Consider the following 19,361-nt stretch of genomic DNA (forward strand, 5'->3'; position numbering starts at 1 on the left):
AAGACACAGTTTGATACTCTTCTTTCCAAGTTGGGCATTTTTGATCCTAATGCTCCAACTTGAGGGGGGGTATTGAGGATATATTTAGGAAATATTAGATTATATTGTGTGACCATATTTTTGGCTAGAATATATTTTGGATATATTCTTGTTAGTTTCCTAATTCTATCCTATGTGGGTAATCTTGTATTATATATTGGCCATTAGTGTCATCAATGAGGATTAAGCTTTTTGAGGTTTTACACAATTTAACAGTTTTACTTTGGTTACTAGAATTCTCTCAAATGAAAAAATGCAACAAAAAAATAAAAATAAGATTTAACCTGTTTTAATATCATATTGCAAATCAGCTCATTTTAAGTATCATATCATATACAATCAAACAAACAAATTTAAGTGAATATTAATAAACTTAACAGGTCAGTTTAATGCTAAAAAAAAATAAAAATAAAATCGGACCTGTTTATATAGCTGAGGAGAATCATTGAATCTCAAGAATGAGAAGCAGCATCCGAAATCGAAATAGATTATAAACAACACAAACAAAAATAATGTCCTGGTTGATTTCATTGAGGTTACACTTACACAGCCATTCATGGAGTTTTTGAATGTGAGAAAAGAAGAGTGAGTGATTGTACTTTGAATCTAAGTCAACTATAATTTTGAAAAATAAAGATTTGATTTAGTACACGTTAAACTGATAAATGAATCAACTAATTGAGCCCATTGACTTTGACAATTGACAACTATTTTTGAATCATTAACAATTTGAGTAGTTCTACTCATTTGTTTAATTACAATTAATTAAAAAATAATTTTAAATTAATAAAAATCAACAATTTAAAAGAAAAAAATAAAAAACAAAAAAATAATTTCAATTCAGCAAAAATAAGATGAATAAAACATGACCTTACTCTATTACGAGTACTCTCTATAAATTTATCATGCTTTGTGTCCTGAGTCAAGATGTATACAAATTTGCTATGCATCATGAGAAACATCTATTCCAAAAAATCACAATACATGTGCCGTTTTTATCGAATTTGGATTGAAATTATCTCCACTCTGCAGCATATGGTGATCATGTTAGTGATTTAGCATGTAGTTGTACATAAATAAAGGTATAAAAGTTTACACATTACAAGATTGGTTGAAAAATGACTAATAAAAATGTTATCATCGTTTTAAAACGTATTAAAAAGTACATTGAAAAACAAACATCATTTAATTAGTCATTCCACCAACGATTAAATAAAATGAACAAACTAAATTTGATTGTCATTGATGATTATTGCAGGTCTACAATTAACATAAACTAAACTTTCTATTACAACACTAGATAATCATACATTCATACACAATTGCAAACTTTAATAAAAATAACCAACTAAAGAAGAAAGCCTTAAATCACTTCAACTTTCCAACACAGTGATACATTGGTTACTTGCAACCAGGAAATGGGCCACCACAAAGGCACTTATTATGGGAAAATATGATCGGGTCAACCCGTTTGTAACGTCGACCATTTGGTATTGGGCCACAAAGTTGATTGTAACTCACATCGATATAAACGGGATTCAATAGGCTGAATCGCTTAGGAAGAGATCCATATATCATATTATGGCTAATGTTGAAGCCCGATAAGGTTGGAGCCAAGTCAACTTTAGTTAAGTCAAACCTCAAAAGGTTGTAGGCAATCTTTACATCAACAATGTTGGTGTTGTTCTTTTCAAATAAGAAAGCAGCATCCCCTGTTAGCTTATTTTCACTGAGTTCAATAAAAACTAAATTACCATGGCCCAATGACTTTGGGATTGGACCACTTAATTGGTTACCCGTAAGCATGAGTGTTCCGAGTCTGGGCATGAAGCCCAAAGAAGATGGAATTGGGCCCGATAAAGAGTTGAATTCGAGCAATTGGTCTTGGCTGCCAAGATAGCTACAACAAGTGAGGCCCAAAACACGCGGCCTAAATAAAAAATGAATATTTAGTTAAAAAATATGAACATGAAAAAAGAAATGAACATTTAATAACAAAAAATGAACACGTAAAAAAAATGAACATTTAATACTAAAAAGTTTACATGTTATAAGGAAATGATCATTTATTAAAAATGAATCTGATTATCATATAATCATAAATTTGCTAAACCACGACCTTAAAAATGAACATTTAGTTAGAAAAAAAAAAAAAAAAAAAAAAAAAAAAAAAGAAGAAGAATATTCAGTAATAAAAAAGAACACGTAAAAAAATGAACATTTAGTAATAAAAAGTGAACATGTCAAAAAAAAAATGAACATTTAGTATATTACAAATGAACCTTTATCATACAACCATAAAATTGGGATCATATACATCGGAAATTCTCCAACTTAAAGGCAAATTCGTTGTAATATCATATACTTCTTCATCACTTCTTACTTGTTTCTTCACTAATTCAGAGTCTTTGTCTTCTACAAATACAATTAATCTGTACTCACTAAAATATAACAAATAATCAAAATTCATAATCATCACAACATATGTTCATAATAATTATTTAGAATGTTCATCATATATAATCATCAATACAATAGTTAAAAATATAAATATTTATCACGCTATATGTCATATGTGTTCATAATCAATAACAGATATGTTCGTAATGAATAACGAAACATATATATTCATAATAAATTGTTCAGATTTTCAACACTAAATGTTCATATAATTCAACTTTCAACGTATTATATTTTACTTTCAACCTAATAAAAATGAACATTTAGTATTAAAAAATAAACACTTATAAAATGAACATGTAACAAAAAGTTATGAACATTTAGGATATAAAAATGAACTTGATTTTCATAAAGGTTCAAATTCATTGTATATAATTATTAATGAAAAATAAAGATAAAATAAATTGTTGAAATATGTTCATTTTTTATGTATTTAATATTCATTTTCGGTGTACTAAATGCTCATTTTGTAAGAGATGTTCATTTTTAAATTCCTACGTGTTCATTTTTTTTTACAGAAATTATATTCAAGATCGATTGTAATTATTGAAACTCTAAAAAATTGAATATCTACCTTAAATCTAATCTTGATTCATCATAGAGAAATTAATTATTGATTTGTAACATGATTAGAAATCAAAAGAAAAAAAATTAAAAGAAAGAGAGAGAGAGAGAAAGAGATAGAGAAAGAGGGGGGAGAGAGAAAATAACTACAAATTAAGCAATACAATTGATATTCATTAACAATTAAGCAATTTAATTGATATTCATCACAAACTCATAATAATTTCAAACAATAAATCATCATGCATGATCAACGAAATCATACAAAATACAATTACAAATTGATAAAATCAAACCTCCATTGTTTTCTTTGACCTTCAACTTTCTCTCTCCTCCATTTTTTTTCTTTCCTCTTTGATAAAGCCAAATGATTGAATCTGAAACTCATAGATTTAGAAAGAAAGAAGTATACCCATCAAAACACGAAATAGTAACTCAAAAATTTATATAAAGAAGAAGAAAACTTTAAAGATTGAAGGGAAATGAGGTAAAGAGGAGAGAGAAAATGTTAGATTGAGAAAAACTGAAGAGAGAGAGAAATAATAGAGCTAAGGAAGAAGAAGAAAGAGAATTAAGATATAAGAAAGAAAAAAAAGCGTATGTTCATTTGAACGTACTATATGTTCACATTTAATGGTGTTGCACCTAGCTTGGCTGCACTAGAATGCAGCCAAGAATTAGAGCTAGTACGTCTAATTGTTTAAATTTTTTGTCTATAAAATCGGGTATTGGGCCGGACAACTTATTTGAGCTTAAATCAAGGGAAATGAGATTTTTTAGTTGGGCCAAAGCCATAGGAATTGGGCCGGTTAGTAGATTAGAAGAGAGGTCGAGAGCAATCATTCTCTTAAACCGGCCTAGAAAATTAGGGACCGGTCCAGTAAACTTGTTGGAAGAGAGGTAAAGTGCTTTCAACTTAGTGAGTTGGCCCAAAAATTCAGGGATTGGGCCAGCCACTTTGGTACCGGAAATAGTAAGGTAAGTGAGATTAGTAAGCTTACCAATGTACGGCGGTATAGGGCCAGAAAGATTGGGAGCATCATTAAACGAGAGGCGGGTGAGAAAAGGAAGTTGGTCCAAATATGGTGGTATTTGACCATGAATATCAATATGATTAACTTCATCGAATCCGATAGAGGTTATATGACATTGTTCGTTACAATAAATTCCAGCCCAACCTACACAATAAATCTTGGGATCCCATGACGAAAGTGATTTAGGGCTGCCTAAGTGTTTCTTAATACGGAGGAGGACATTTATGTCGTGGGGAAGGCAAGAATCGGGTACAGGTTGAGAGTAAGAGAGATCTACGAACAAAGAGAGGAGGAGTGTAGCTAGAACTAGATGGTTGGGACTCATTTTTATTTTGTGTAGGAACTTAAAAACATAAACTTGTACAAGCTTAGTGAGTTGATGCAAATAAGATGTGCAAAGTGAGGTCTTTATATACAATTCAAATATGCTTGTTGCTGACATTTCTGCCTTATAATTTGCAATTCCTACGTGTGTCTATTTTACAATAAAATTTTTGTCTATGAAACAAACTTCATCAATATCTTACCAGCAAGTTGCAATAAAAATCATAAAGTTGTTGACTTGTTAAAAGCATACTCGACCCAATCCGATCCGAAATCGACTTGAAAAATATCCGATTCAGATTTGGACTTGTGTAGACATAATAATTTAGTTTAAATCGATTTTAAAACCCTACCCGACCCGACCCGACACCTCTAATTTACATGATGATATGTTTTCCTCTGACCATTTTTATAAAATATTGGAATTTACATGATGATCATCGCTTTACACATTTTTCAAAAATTTTACTTTAAGGAGCTCTAAATTCTTTTTTTTTTTTTTTTTTTTTTTTTTTTGACAACAGCAACTAAACAAAACAAATTACAACGAAAATTTCACTAAATTACATCTACACCCAACCGCAATATCATGTGCTTGTGTTAGTTGATCTCTACTAACTTTCCAAATAGTGCACATGTCCAAGGATCCTCCTTCCTTCAATAAATCTTCAATAGTCCATAGTAGTCTCACCTCCCAGCTGGTAGGATAACGCAGAAGCTGAATGATTGCCATAGAATCAGTGAAAATCGTAATGTATTGGTAGCCCTTTCGGCTTGCCCACTTGACAGCCCCTATGCAAGCCAAGAGCTCAGTATGTAAAGCTGAGATAGCTGTACCATAATCACCTCCTCCCTCCAAAAAGTTTACCCCATCCGAAAAGTAAGCCCATCCAAAACCCGCAGCCCCTGTACTCTTCTTCCAAGACCCATCCACCATAATTATAACCTCTGTATTCCCCTGTAGAGGATGATCTGGTAGTACCCTTCGGCTGCCAATGTTGAATCTGTTGAACCCGGGTGGGAGATCCTCCGTTCTTCCGGTTATACGAGTGGAATCCCTATACCTTTCTCTTGGTTTAAGGAAAATCTCCAAGCTACTCATCGTTTGACCATAATGCCTATAGTAATCCGCTAAATAGCCCCTTTCATTTCTAAAAACTCTCCCATTCCTAGTTAACCAGAGACTCCACAAAACTCCTATGAAAACATGGAGCCTGACGCTTTGTCTCCCATCCTCGCTATGATAGAGCTGGATATGTTGCTGAATCCAGTGTCGCAAAGGAGTAGATTCATCAATTTCAGAGATAATATGCAAGTCACAGTTCTGCCAAGCATACCTCGCAAAAGAACACAATCGGAAAAGATGTTGTAAATCCTCCTCCTCCATACCACAAGAGTCACAATCTCCATCGATATCCACCCCTCGATACCTTAAGTTTGACTTGACAGCCAGGCCATTCATGACTAGTTTCCATAAGAATAAGCTCCATTTTGGCGGAATATTTAACCCCCAAATTAGTTTGAAGAACACATCGTCCTGACCATGGCCCTGTTTCATAAAAAAGGAGTGCATTAAAAAGGCATACCCAGACTTTACGGTGTAGTTGCCCGATGAGTGTGAATTCCAGAATAGGAAATCATCTTCATCAGCATTCGGTAATTCCATTTCCAGGATTTTTTTGGTCGTCTCCCAAACAAATCTCTCCCGTACCATAGCAGCATTCCATTGTCTTGGGTTAGATAAAATGAGGTCCTTCACCATTCCAGAACCAACATCCCGAAGTAACAAGTCTGATCTCATTTCAGGAACACAGCCCTGCACCCACCTCATGTTCGCAATCCTTACCTTTTTACCATTCCCGATCTTCCAAGCATACCCACTAATCATCTTGTTTCCCACATCTCGAAAACCCCTTTTTCCCCAAGAAATATTTCCCGCTGTACCATCCTTTGGTCGCCCAGTGCATATCGAACACTTATGTGAAGGCTCCAAAACACGTGCCACTAGCAACTGGGGGTTACAATGCATCCTAACAACCTGTTTAAATAAGAGAGCCTCTCTAAATTCTTTTTGACTAAGCTAATACATAGTATAGTTTAAGACAGTCAAAGAGTTAAAAATCCTTCCTTTTTTAAGACAATTTTACTCGCATCGACTTTTTTATTTGTTACATACGAAATATTTCATTTGTGATATTTAAATCTTTCGTTATTTTAAATAATGAAAAATCTCAAACGAGTAATTTGATTCCTAGATTGATATAAAATGGAATGCAATATTACTACTCAATTACCTCACTCTAATCATAATTATTGCTTTTTTCGTTGTTTTTTAGTTGCATCATTCTGCAAATTGTGGACTTTTAGGCAATAACGAATGCGTGTATAACTGACCCCATTTTAATCTTTTAAAAAAAATAATTAAAAAAAAAAAAAAAACAAACCATGTAATAGGAGAGAGTTTATTAACTAAAAATGAAGGTGATGTATCTAATTTAAAAAAAAAAAAAAATTAAAAAAAAAACAATGCAACTAAAAGAATAAGAAAGTATTGTAGAAAGTTAGAAACTAAGGAAAAAGCTACGTGTAGGTAACGTATGATCGAATACAATGCATGAAGCCATGAAGTTTAATTAATTGCATGTGTCCATACAAGGCAGCAAAGTAGATGATATTATTAATAGCCCAGAAAATGAAATGCAGTCAACAACTTGACAATACTGGTCCCAGACTCCCAGGGACTGAGGGAGGGTTGTAAATCCAACTTGACAATACTCTAAATTAAATGACAACTTGACTAAACTCTAAATCCAACATGACAGAGCTTGTCAGGGCAAATCTCCCGTTTTTATTTCATAGACACGAATGAATTTTGACAATATTTACTAAAATGATAAAGGAGTATATATATATAATTATATATTGATGTGTATCTAATATGATCATAGTCGAAGTAAGTCAAGATTTGTACACGTACAAAATGTCCAGTAGAGTCATACGTAGCATAGTACATTAGTACGCATAAGGAAGTTGAGCACCAGTAGAGGTTATCCAAAATGACAGATATTTCAAAGTTAGCTAACATGCTACAATATCTACTCAATAATAAGAAAAGATCATACTAAGGACTAATTAAAGTCGGAGTAGTTTAGTTTAGCTAGCAATGTGACAAATAAAGAAAAGATCATACTAAGGACTAATTAAAGTCGGAGCAGTTTAGTTTAGCTAGCAATGTGACAAATAAATAGTTTTAACACTTTTAAGTGTACTATACATACAGGTGTATAATAGAACGCTTGTCCACCAACTCCCTCGTCGTCTTTTAATCAAAAACTCATAACATTTCAAGCTACAATATTGCAAGTTAATATACAATCACACAAACTCATTTTAATTGTCTCATTGATGGTTATTGCAGGTCTGCAATCAACATGAACTAAACTTTCTAATACAAGTATACAACACTAGATAATTATCATACACAATTGCAAACTTTTAAATAAACCAACTAAAAAAGAAAGCCATAAATCATTTGACAACTTCATTCCAAAGCATTGATGCATGATTACTTGCAACCAGGAAATGGGCCACCACAAAGGCACTTATTATGGGCAAATATAATCGGGTCGACCCGTTTGTAACGTCGTCCATTTGGAATTGGCCCACAAAGTTGATTGTAACTCACATCAATAGAATCGGGCCGTAATAGACCGAATCGCTTAGGAAGAGATCCATATATCATATTGTGGCTAATGTTGAAGCCGGATAAGGTTGGAGGCAAGTCCACTTTAGTGAAGTCAAACCTCAAAAGGTTGTATGCAACCTCTATAGTAAGAATGTTGGTGTTGGTCTTTTCAAACAAGAAAGCAGCATCCCCTGTGAGCTTATTTTGACTAAGGTAAATAAAATGTAAATTACCACGGCCCAACGATTTTGGGATTGGCCCACTTAATTGGTTACCGGCAAGCCCAAGTGATTGGAGTCCGGGAATAAAGCCCAAAGATGATGGAATTGGGCCTGATAAAGAGTTGAATTTGAGATCTAGTATTGCTAATTTCTTGAGTTTTTGGGCTATAAAATCGGGTATTGGGCCGGATAATCTATTTGAGCTAAAATCAAGGGTTATGAGATTTGTTAGTTGGGCTACAGAAATAGGAATTGGGCCGGTGAGTAGATTTGAAGAGAGGTCAAGAAAAATCATTTTCTTGAGTTGACCTAGAAAATTAGGGATCGGCCCAGTAAACTTGTTGGCAGGGATATAGAGTAGGGTTAACTTTGTTAGCCGGCCCAAAAATTCAGGAATTGGGCCGGTTACTTTGGTCCCGGAGATAGAAAATTCAGTGAGGTTAGTAAGCTTACCAATGTACGACGGTATTGGGCCGGAAAGATTAGGAAGTTTATCAAAGAAGAGTACAGTGAGAGATGGAAGTTGGTCCAAATACGGTGGTATTGGGCCGTGGATATCTTGGTCTTCCTCGAATCGGACCATGGTGACGTGGCCTTCAATGTTGCATTGAACTCCATTCCAACCAGCACAATCACTGTTAGGGTCCCATGACGAAAGTGATTTAGGGTTGCCTAAGTGTTTCTTAATACGGAGGAGGACATTTTTGTCGTGGGGATGACAAAGATCGGGTATAGGCTGAGAGTAAGAGAGATCTAAGAACAAAGCAACGAGGAGTGTAGCTAGAATTAGATGGTTGGGACTCATTTTTATTATGTGTAGCAACTTAAAAGCGTACACTAGTACAAGCTTAGTGAGTTGATGTAAATAAGATGTGCAAAGTGAAGTCTTTATATACAAATCAAAAATGCATGTTGCCGACATTTCCGCGTTAGAATTTTTAATTCCTACTTGAAATAAAATAAACAAGAAAATTAAAATTTCCTCGTGCTTATATTTTATCAATTTAATTTATGTCCTCGAAAGGAACTTTGTCAATCAAGCCTGCAAATTGCAATAATAATCATAAAACAATGGAGGTAGCCATACTTTTGCATGATGATATGTTTTCCTCTGAACATTTTTATATAATATAGTAATTAAAAGATGATCCTTTTTAGATATTTTTCCAAAATTATATTCAGTAAAGGAACTTTTTAATTCTTTATGACAAATATATATTATCGAAAGACGAAAGTAGCATTATTTCTAAGAGCATATACATTCTTGACCAACTGTCAAACAAATCCTTTCCTTTTATAGAAAAAAATTTACTCCCATCGACATTTTACACTTGTCATATATTTAACCCGTGATATTAAATCCTCAGTTATCAGAAAATTTCAAATGAGCCTTATAAAACGTGATTTAGGAAGTGATGTCACTACTCAACAGCCTCAATCTCATCATTTTTCTACTTCGTATTATAAAGACTACGTGTAATTGTGTAGGCTATGTATCATCGAAAATTCGAAATCATACTTGGTACAGTGCATGAAGCTTAATTAAATGTGTAGATTTTATAAAATAAGCTAAAAGGCACCAAAGCACAGGATACTAGCTCAGAAATGCAACCATGAAAAAATATTTGTGTAGATTAATAAACTTAGTACTAGCCCAGAAAATAACATTAAAATAAGCTAACCCACAATTCGAGTTGACCCAAAGATAGACCGAACGTGACCCATGTCGAGAAACTCAACAACTTGACAGCATGGGCTTGTCAATATTGAACAATCCAAAGGGCAAGTCCAACATGACAATGCTTGTCATGGCAAATCTCCCGTTTTTATTTCGTGGACATGTTATGAAATTTGGCAATATTTACCACTCCGTAAAAGAAAATAATAAAAAAAAAAAGGAGCATTTTTTAAAAAAATTATATATTAAGACGAAACTAATAAGATCATAATCGAAGGATTCCAACTCAAGGTATGTACGCATTCAAAATAAGGTATCAAGATGAATATAAAGACAGGGTAATATAAAGATGATTAGTTATGAAGTATATAAACTCGATCTTATTGATTCAGACATAATTTTCTCTTTAAGTTGACAGATTGATTCAGACATTCAAGGCTAACAAGTTTGGCAATGAAATCAAAAGATTCAAACCTATAGTTGGGGTATTTGTATTTTGATACCAACGCTTTAATTGAAAATTCTTTGTGTCAAAAGATGTGGCTTGAATTGTCTTGTTTGTTCGAATTTGTGATACAACAAATGCCTTTCTAACAAGTAACAATGAACAAAGAGGAAAAAAAAAACAGCAGTTGTGAATAAAATAAAGATTTGAAGATTTATGTCATTACAAAAAACGAATGAGAAAAATACAAGATCCTTAACAGTCTACGGAGTATATCAGAGTTGGCCTTTCAATAATACTATAGTTGTGATCACAGTCCTCTTCCGACATTTACGATCTAATAACGTACACAAGAATCGCTAATTCTGAGAAGAATGTGGCTATCTCTTTCTTTGTGGGGGTGGGAAAATTTGCTCACCATGCACCAACTTAATGTGGGTATATCATTGTACTTAGTCGATCTTCACAGAGGAGTAGATAAGCCTGGTAAACCAGAAGCACGCGTAGAAACCAATAGTTCCCGTAAGCACGAAGAATGCGTATGAGGCAATGAGCATGTACCCAAAGTACAACATTCCAGATACGGGCTTTGTGATTTCAAGCTTGGTGAAGAAATAGAATGCGGCGTAGAGGAATAGGTACAGGGCGGAAGAACCTGATGTCAAATAAGATCTCCACCACCAGAGGTAGTCCTCACTGCAGAGCTGGAAGTAGCATAGCACAATGGTGATCTCAGCACAGGTTACTATAAGAATCATGAACACGATGAAGAGGAAGCCAAAGATGTAGTAGTACTGATTTAGCCAGATAGAGGTGAGGATGAAGAAGAGCTCGATGAAAACAGCACCAAATGGAAGTATGCCTCCAATGAGGATTGAGAAGATGGGGTTCATGTACCAGGCTTGCTCTGGAATTTGCCTTGGGATCTTGTTGGTTTTGACGGGGTCTTCAATTGTCTGCTTCCTAAATCCAACATAACTACCGACAAAAACAAGTGGGACTGAGATGCCAAACCACAAAAAGATGAGGGCGAACATTGTCCCGAATGGAACTGCACCAGATGATTTCTCACCCCAGATGAGTGCGTTTAAAATGAAGAAAACAATGGCAACGGATCCTGGAAACAAGAATGCAGTCCTAATAGCAATTCGCTTCCATTCTGTTCCTTTAAACATTTTGTAGAGTCGGGCAGAGGCATAACCAGCAAAGATACCCATGAAGACCCAAAGGAAGAGCATGGCAGTCATAAGCCCACCACGGTTTGAAGGTGAGAGGAAACCAAGAACGGCAAACATCATGGTGACAACCATCATCCCAAGGCACTGGACACCAGTTCCGGCATAGACACACAGCAAATCTGAATTAACTGGAGGCCTAAAAACATCCCCATGGACTAGTTTCCAACCAGTTTCCTCCTGGGCTTCTTCCTGGGTCTCAAGTTCATTGTACTTTGAGATGTCACGGTATAGTGTACGCAACATGATCATTGCCACCATTCCAGAGAGGAAAAGGACAATCATCAGTGAGTTGACAATTGAAAACCAATGTATCTGGTCATCGCTCATTAGAAGATACGCATCCCACCTAGATGCCCACTTGACCTCACTTTCCTATACACAAACAAAGAAGAAAATCCTGATAAGCGACTGACCGACTGACCACACTGTCCCAATCCATACACAGGTGCACAAAGCGATGAATGGTTAGCAAGTTAAACCAGAAGGCGGGATGCTTCAAAGTTACCTGAAATTGAACATCATAAGTAAATATGATTTCTTGCTTATCTTCAACTTCTTGTGGGTTACTAGAGCTAGTAACCAAACGATTTGCATGAGGATCGCAGGATGTAAGACGAGTATTCTCATTCCATTCCCCTTCATATTCATGCTTGACACTGAAGTCACCCAGAAAATATAGAACATCAAATACTTGCAAAAGATGGTGTCATTAAGCTGCCAGAAAAGAGAATTCCCCAAGAAAAAAAAAGGTACCTGAAAGGCTTGACCTCAAACCCTACAATTCTTGACAACTCAGTTTGGGAATCTTTGTGGTATCGCACAGTAAACGACAGATGATTGTGGATAAAAAACTTTTCATCTTTGGTCTACAGTCAAAATTCAAAATGTTAAGTACAGAAATCACAAACTCATAACCAAACCTATTGTTTATTATACTAAGAACATAAAAACTCACTCCAGCATATTGCCCCTTGAGCCCAACATAATATCCAAGCTGGTAAACAGGAGTTAAATCCTGGTCTCCACGTCTTATTGGCATAACCAAGGGAAGGTTATCAAGGATCCTGTTTATGAACAAAGAAGAACCATCACAATGATGCAAACAGATTAACTACAAAAGAAAGTTATGCATGGGGAGCAAGATGGTTCTTACATATTAACCCGATATTCATCGTTAATTTTCTCTTTAAATTCCTTGGCTGCTTTGGCATCGAGTGTTGTCCGGCAAACAACATTACACATTTGGTGTTCCCGCATTTTGAACTGCAAAAAATCCAAAAAATTAATGGTTAATGTCCACCAAGATACTACAAATATAAGCTCCCTCAAGGTTTATCATACAAAAAAACTAACCACATATGGAGAATTTTCAATTCGGTCACCACGAAGAACTTCACCAAGATTCTCCGCACTGTCAACAATGGTCTCAGGGCGGCAATAAGGAAGTGAATAGTATGAGTAAGGAAGCTGGGTCTTGATTGAGGTCAACTTGTTGACCTTTACCATCAATTGATCTCCCTGCACACAAAAACATATAAAATCAACAGAATTCATAAATTTCAACCAAAATACAATAGATAAGTGGTCATAATAAAGCCCATTTAATGAATAAATTCTGTCAATGGTTGAATGACACAAATCACAATCAACACCATTCTACAAACTTTTCTTCTTCTTTATTTTCAAGTACTCGTTGGTATTAAAAAACATCTTCAAAACTTCATCTTAAAAGGATTAACCTACAATGCCCTTCAATCCAATCACAGTATAGTGGAGGAAACAAAATGGGAGCAACAATTATATTTTGCACAGCCATCATGTGAGGAACACTAAAAACATCCTCGCGTCATAAACTCACTACAGCAACTGAGCTTCTTGACCTAAGCCTCTTTTCCTTTTGACTATGTTCCTTTAGATCTCTTCAACCGCCCTGCTGTCCAAGGTACTTGCCATGCTTCTTACTTTCTAATCATGATCACTACACTAGCTGACAAATTTAAAACAATTCACATCTTAGTTGCTTTTTTGAATCCCATAAACTTTCTACCTGTTTCCTTTTCTTTGGATACATCAAATATTTTGCTTGAATACAAACACTACTGCCCAAATACTGGATGCTAAACCCATATACTCCAAAACAATTACCCTATCCTCTCATATAAATAGAACAAAACTACTATCTTCATTTCATCAAATAAGCAGTCATGCTTATCAAGATTGATCTTTTTTATCACTATTTCCCACCAATATATATCTGATGATATAATTAGAAAACAGTATATTAATCGAACAGTAGAGTGTTCATTAACTTAATCAATGTACAGTGTTCATTAACTTAATCAATGTACACCAAAAAATGAACGATCAAAGGTACACTCTAAGTCTCTAAAACGCGTGGATGGCTTATATTACATAACAGATTGAGTACCCAATATTCTTCAATCTCTCCATACCTAAATTCATAAAACATCCCTAGTAAATTGACATTTTAACCGACACGAAATGATTCCGATGCCACAGGAAAGCTCATTCTAGGTGCACTGAACCGTGAAAAGCGAATCAACTTACACCTCCTTATCTCCCATTGACTTCACCTAATCTAAAAATAGAACTGATCTGCACTAACTTCATCTTATTAATCCTGATCCTGCAGATTTATCATCATTTCACTTATTTAATTGATTTTTTGTTCATCTCTCAACTCATACACTACTGCATTGACTATTGACGTAAAATTCAAGTTTCCATCTCTTTTCACTCGTCTCTCATCGAATCAATTTCCAACACTAATTTCCACCGACACAAATAGATCCAGCCAAAAAAAGCCACATTTCGCTCAAAATCAATCACTCAAAAATCACCGACAAAATTCACAATCACAAAATCAACAAACTCAACCAAATGATAACAAAGCAACGAAATCAACATTATCAGAAATCAAAATCAACATAAAAAATTAGAAAGAATTGTAAACGCGTCGATCTGAAACGAACAACAAAATCAATCAAACCAAAAACGAGCAATTAACCCTAAAAATTAACCACATTTCATTAAAGAATCAGATTACAACACCTCAATTATAAAATTTCACAAAATCAAATAAAAATTTGTCAAATTGCCAGAAAAAATTGAGGTTTAAAGAGGAGAGAAAAACCTTGTCGAAATCCTGAGGAGCGACACCAGGGAGGTAGAAGCAATGTGCGCCATGGATGAGAAGAACGAAGAAGATTGAGATTAGCGCAGATCTTCGCCGAGCTTCCATGGCGATTCTAGAGAGAGAAAGAAGAGAGAGAGAGAAGGTGGAGAGAAGAGAGTGTGTGAGATCCAGAAAACTGAATTTATTTATTTTTTTTAGTCTTCGAATTTTATTTTATTTTTTTAATTTTAATTAAAATGTTAATTGTTTTTAATTAGTTTGTGAGTGAGTGAGGTGAAGGAAGGTGGGGCGTGAGGTGAGGGGTGGATTAATTATAAATTAATTAATTTATAATTGATTGATTAATAATGGACTTTAATTGTTAATTACGTCTTGAAATTAATGTTATTGATTTGTTGATATTTTAATATTATTTGTGCCAAAATTACAATAATACCCCTCTATATAATAATGATGATGATGATGATGGGGTTTAGTTTAGCGAAGACTTGAAAAGGAATTAAAACTTGGATAGTGAATTCACTCATAATTAGCTTATCATCAAATTAGAGATTGAATCATTTAATAGTTTTAAGGTTTTTAATAGACATTATATCTATTTTTTTTTCATTTATAAATAAATTTGAATGTACTCGTAGATTGCTAATGCACTGATCATGTAATCCTTAATCCCTACGATAAAAAAAACAACCCCGGCCTCATTCATTTCACAGATCATATATAGATTACAAAGTGCTAACTTGACAATATCAATCCGTAACTAACTACAAAGTATAACACTAGTACATGATAAGGGCTAACAAACTCTAAGGGTCTGTTCTCTTACGTTGAAATTCAGTTCAGCTCAGCTCAGCTCAGTTCAGTTCATTTCAATTCAGTTCTGTTCAGCTCCAAATTTCCTTCTCTTATAAAATATTCATTTATGTTCTGTTCAGCTCAGTTCAGTTCAGTTCAGTCAATGAGAACAGGCCCTAAATATAAGGGCTAATAATAAACTTAGATATTACTCCGTAATTAGTTTAATTAGAAGATAGTAATAGACTAATCTATACTAGTATTTAAAAACAAAAACCATCAACCCTATAATGCCACATGTACATTTCATTTTTTTTTTTTTCTCCAATGCCACATGTCACCTTATTTAATCTTTCTTTTTTTTTAATATCTTTTCTCATATGAAAAAAAAAACTTTAATTCAATACATATATGAATGATTGAATGTTGTTTGGTTCACTTTCCTCCAGTTTAATTTCTACTACAATTACATTCAATTTTCACCTCTTCTTCTCCTCTATAAACTATTCATTTGCCAATATAAATATATTAAAAAATAATTATTTATATAGTATACCTATAAATAAACCGTGCGTTACACGGGCTAGAAGGCTAGTTGTACATAATATAGGTTAAATTCAAGTAAAAGGAACAATACCTTTATATAATAATTAATGAAAGTTTCGTTTTAATAACTTTGGGTTGAACGCTTCAAGTTTCAACAAATTTTGATGGGTAATACGAGTATCAATTATCATCCAATTCTTCATTGTTCAAGCATGGCTTCAGCCTTCAAGTATTGAAATTGTAGGTTTATACTTTACTCAAAGTTCAACTTTGGTATCTTGATATTTCACCCTACGGAATTGACCTTTCATCCCATTAAAATAAAAGAAAGAATTTGTTATGCTAACTTTATTTGATAAAAAATGTTTTTCCTTTAAAAAATGTATGCCCAACTTTAGGAATGAGATCACCTATTTATCGATTTAGGGCATGTTCTGAACTGAATTGAACTGATCTGAACTGAAATAAATTGAACATTTTATGAGAGAAATAAATTAAGATAAGAACTAAAATGAACTTATTAGAGCTGAACTGAACTTGAAAATAAGCTGAAAAGAACAAGCCCCTAGTGACATTAACACATATTTTGGGGCTACTAATTGGGAGAAGTATTTGGTTACTCCGATCACTTTAACTGTCATGTACTCATGTATGCAGGCTTAGAGCCTTCCATAAAGCCAAACTTGGGTGAGTGGGCTGATTTAGGTTAAGTCAGTCAAGTCATATCTAGTTTAAGTTTGAGTTATGTTAAATTACTATGTCTATACAAATTAAATTAAATTTTAGATTGTTTTACATTTGCATGAGTTGAGTCCGGTCAAACTTTTTTACATTTGCATGAGTCCCTATTGCATGGGTATGTTGATTGTTGAGCAAACCATTTTGTGTTTATCTTCATTATTGATTTCTCAGTTCATGTTCATGCAATGCTGTCTATGTTTCACACAAGCACTAAAGCCACCCTTGAATTGATGACTTCGTACTAATCAGTAACCATCGTAATAAACTAATTTATTATAAAATGGGTGAAAAAAAATATATTTATCAATAGTACGTTATATTTTGATTTCAGAATTAATTTCAAAGCACACAGTCCCACAATATCGTCTAATCTCTCTATAAATGCACTCCGTATTTGAGAAAGAGAACAATATAATACATTGGAGGGACACGTATAATATCGTCTAATCTCTATGTAATTGCATTTGAAAAAAGAGCAATATACTATGTAATATGTTGGAGGTGATCAAGACTGACTTGCATCTGGGCTTTATATTGGACATAACTCAAATATTTTAATAAATATGGGCTTTAGACATTTAATGAACAAATTTTGAAGCCATAATAAACTTAGCATATCTTGAACACGAACAATCCCTTCTAGCCCAGTTCTAATTTAGCGGGTTTAGACATATTTTTTTCTAAAATTAATCGAGTTCATTCTGCACGTCTAAAATAGAGTGTGTTTTTGATAATGTGGCAGTGGAAGACCGGAAGGAATGGCAAATTGACAAGATGCATTGTAAAGAGCTTAATGAACATTAGACTTCTTGCTAGAAAATAATCCACCATAACTGTATTTCACTCTTACTCCAACTTATGTATATGTATTATGTCTGTTACAAGTGCGCGCCACTTGATTGGTCTCTCTCATCTCAATTATAACAGGGTTGTACATTTGTACGTAAAATTCAATGAGAGAATTCAAGTTTATCCCCTCGATTAACAAACTTTGTTTATCCAAGGGCTTTTTGGTCAATTTACGAGCTTTTAATTGGGGTATTTATGTAAAAGTATAAAAGTCATGTAACGTTCGTTTGCTGAGAGAAATTGACAGCTTTTAACCAAACCCAATTTCTGTTTTTCCCCATGTGTGAACGGAGTACTACCGAAGTCGACCACAACCACCATCTCCTTCCTCCTTGAACCCACAACCAGAAATAAACTGACCACCATCATTATCATCTTCTTGCCAATCAACTAGGAGTCTAGGAGCTTTAATGGTAGAAATCTCAGAGCTTTAATGGTAGAAATCTCTGATTTTTAATAATGGTAGAATTCTCAGAGCTTTAATGGTCAAAAACAATGGAGGAGGGGAAGCTCACTTACCCTTTGGGTTCACCAAGACCTGAATTACTCTATTTCTATGGTTTTCGTTTTATTTGGCGGTGAAGCCGCCATCAATGTTGGTGATAATGTCGGTGGTGGTGGTGGTTGGCTTGCAAGAAGAAGGTAAAGATGGTGATTGAATTTCAGTTGTGGTTTGAAGGAGGAAGGAGATGAAGAGGAAGATGGTGATGATGGTGGTTTTCTTTTGTCCTGATTTGGTGATGGTGCTGAACCATACTAACGCCGTCAAGGAAAGATAAACATCCGTTATTGACAATTGGACCCACATCTTTTTACTTTTTAAAAATTTATTATATTTTATTCTCCTTCTCTCTTGGGATATATTTGTTTTGTTTATCTAGGAGATTAATGGGGTTTTCCTCAAATTCAATTTCAACTCCTACGTTATTTTTTCAATCAATTCCTACTAGTTTAATTCTTTTACTGTTACCTTCAGTCACATTTCTTCTCTTCATTTGATCATATAATTAAGTGCTTATTTTTATGTGAAGAATAACTTTCTTTACTTAACTATGAAGTGCAAGTATTTTATAGTACATGAGTACATGACTACATTCTTAATTGCTTAATGAATTAATGACACATGATGTAAAGGCCTTATAAAAGCTGATTAGGCCACTTTGGCTCAATTGGGCCAAGGGCCCAATAGTCCATTAGGCTCGAAATGATAGTCATTTTCACAAAATCTAGTATTTTTTTCGGTTTTTTTTTTTTTTTTTTTTGTCCAATATTTACGGACTAGGCATTTGAGAGTACATGAATCTATTCTCCTAAATACCCTCATTCGTTAGGATTCAAACTCCAAACTTCTTAGAAGCGGCATTCAAGAGTTTATATACAAGCGAATACCATTAATTTATCCTATTGCTATGTTCTTCAAAGAATAAATTGTTTTGATGTAGGCACCGAATGCTTATATAACCTAATTCCTTTCTTCAAAGAAATTGTGTTCAACTAGACAACAATTAATAATTTTAAGTATTTTATCTTATTTGGGTCGAATAAAACACTTCCTAATATACTTTTGAAAATTCTTAGCAAATAT

At 34.0% G+C, this 19,361-nt stretch overlaps 4 protein-coding genes across 4 annotated transcripts; all 4 read right to left on the minus strand.

Moving 5' to 3' along the window:
• Positions 1 to 1,336: 1,336 nt before the first annotated feature.
• LOC145555592 (polygalacturonase inhibitor 2-like) lies at positions 1,337 to 4,452 on the minus strand. The gene is made up of 2 exons (XM_081617336.1): positions 3,746 to 4,452; positions 1,337 to 1,915 (listed from the first exon to the last, which is right to left on the minus strand). Exons 1-2 carry the CDS (start codon positions 4,420 to 4,422, stop codon positions 1,441 to 1,443), a joined length of 1,152 nt encoding a protein of 383 aa, XP_081473462.1. The 5' UTR covers positions 4,423 to 4,452; the 3' UTR covers positions 1,337 to 1,440.
• A 510-nt stretch (positions 4,453 to 4,962) lies between these two features.
• LOC145642547 (uncharacterized) lies at positions 4,963 to 6,450 on the minus strand. Its single transcript, XM_081693749.1, has one exon. The coding sequence runs from the start codon at positions 6,448 to 6,450 to the stop codon at positions 4,963 to 4,965; it is 1,488 nt and encodes a 495-aa protein (XP_081549875.1).
• A 1,536-nt stretch (positions 6,451 to 7,986) lies between these two features.
• Positions 7,987 to 9,132, minus strand: LOC145555593 (polygalacturonase inhibitor 2-like). The gene has a single exon (XM_081617337.1). It carries the CDS (start codon positions 9,130 to 9,132, stop codon positions 7,987 to 7,989), a length of 1,146 nt encoding a protein of 381 aa, XP_081473463.1.
• A 1,489-nt stretch (positions 9,133 to 10,621) lies between these two features.
• Positions 10,622 to 15,000, minus strand: LOC145641533 (transmembrane 9 superfamily member 8-like). The gene is made up of 7 exons (XM_081692357.1): positions 14,843 to 15,000; positions 13,042 to 13,206; positions 12,842 to 12,951; positions 12,644 to 12,752; positions 12,442 to 12,554; positions 12,194 to 12,344; positions 10,622 to 12,060 (listed from the first exon to the last, which is right to left on the minus strand). Exons 1-7 carry the CDS (start codon positions 14,948 to 14,950, stop codon positions 10,903 to 10,905), a joined length of 1,914 nt encoding a protein of 637 aa, XP_081548483.1. The 5' UTR covers positions 14,951 to 15,000; the 3' UTR covers positions 10,622 to 10,902.
• Between the last annotated feature and the right edge of the window lie 4,361 nt (positions 15,001 to 19,361).

Source organism: Chenopodium album, chromosome 8 (genome assembly GCF_948465745.1).
Source record: "Chenopodium album chromosome 8, dcCheAlbu1.1, whole genome shotgun sequence".
Classification (NCBI taxonomy): Eukaryota; Viridiplantae; Streptophyta; class Magnoliopsida; order Caryophyllales; family Amaranthaceae; genus Chenopodium; species Chenopodium album.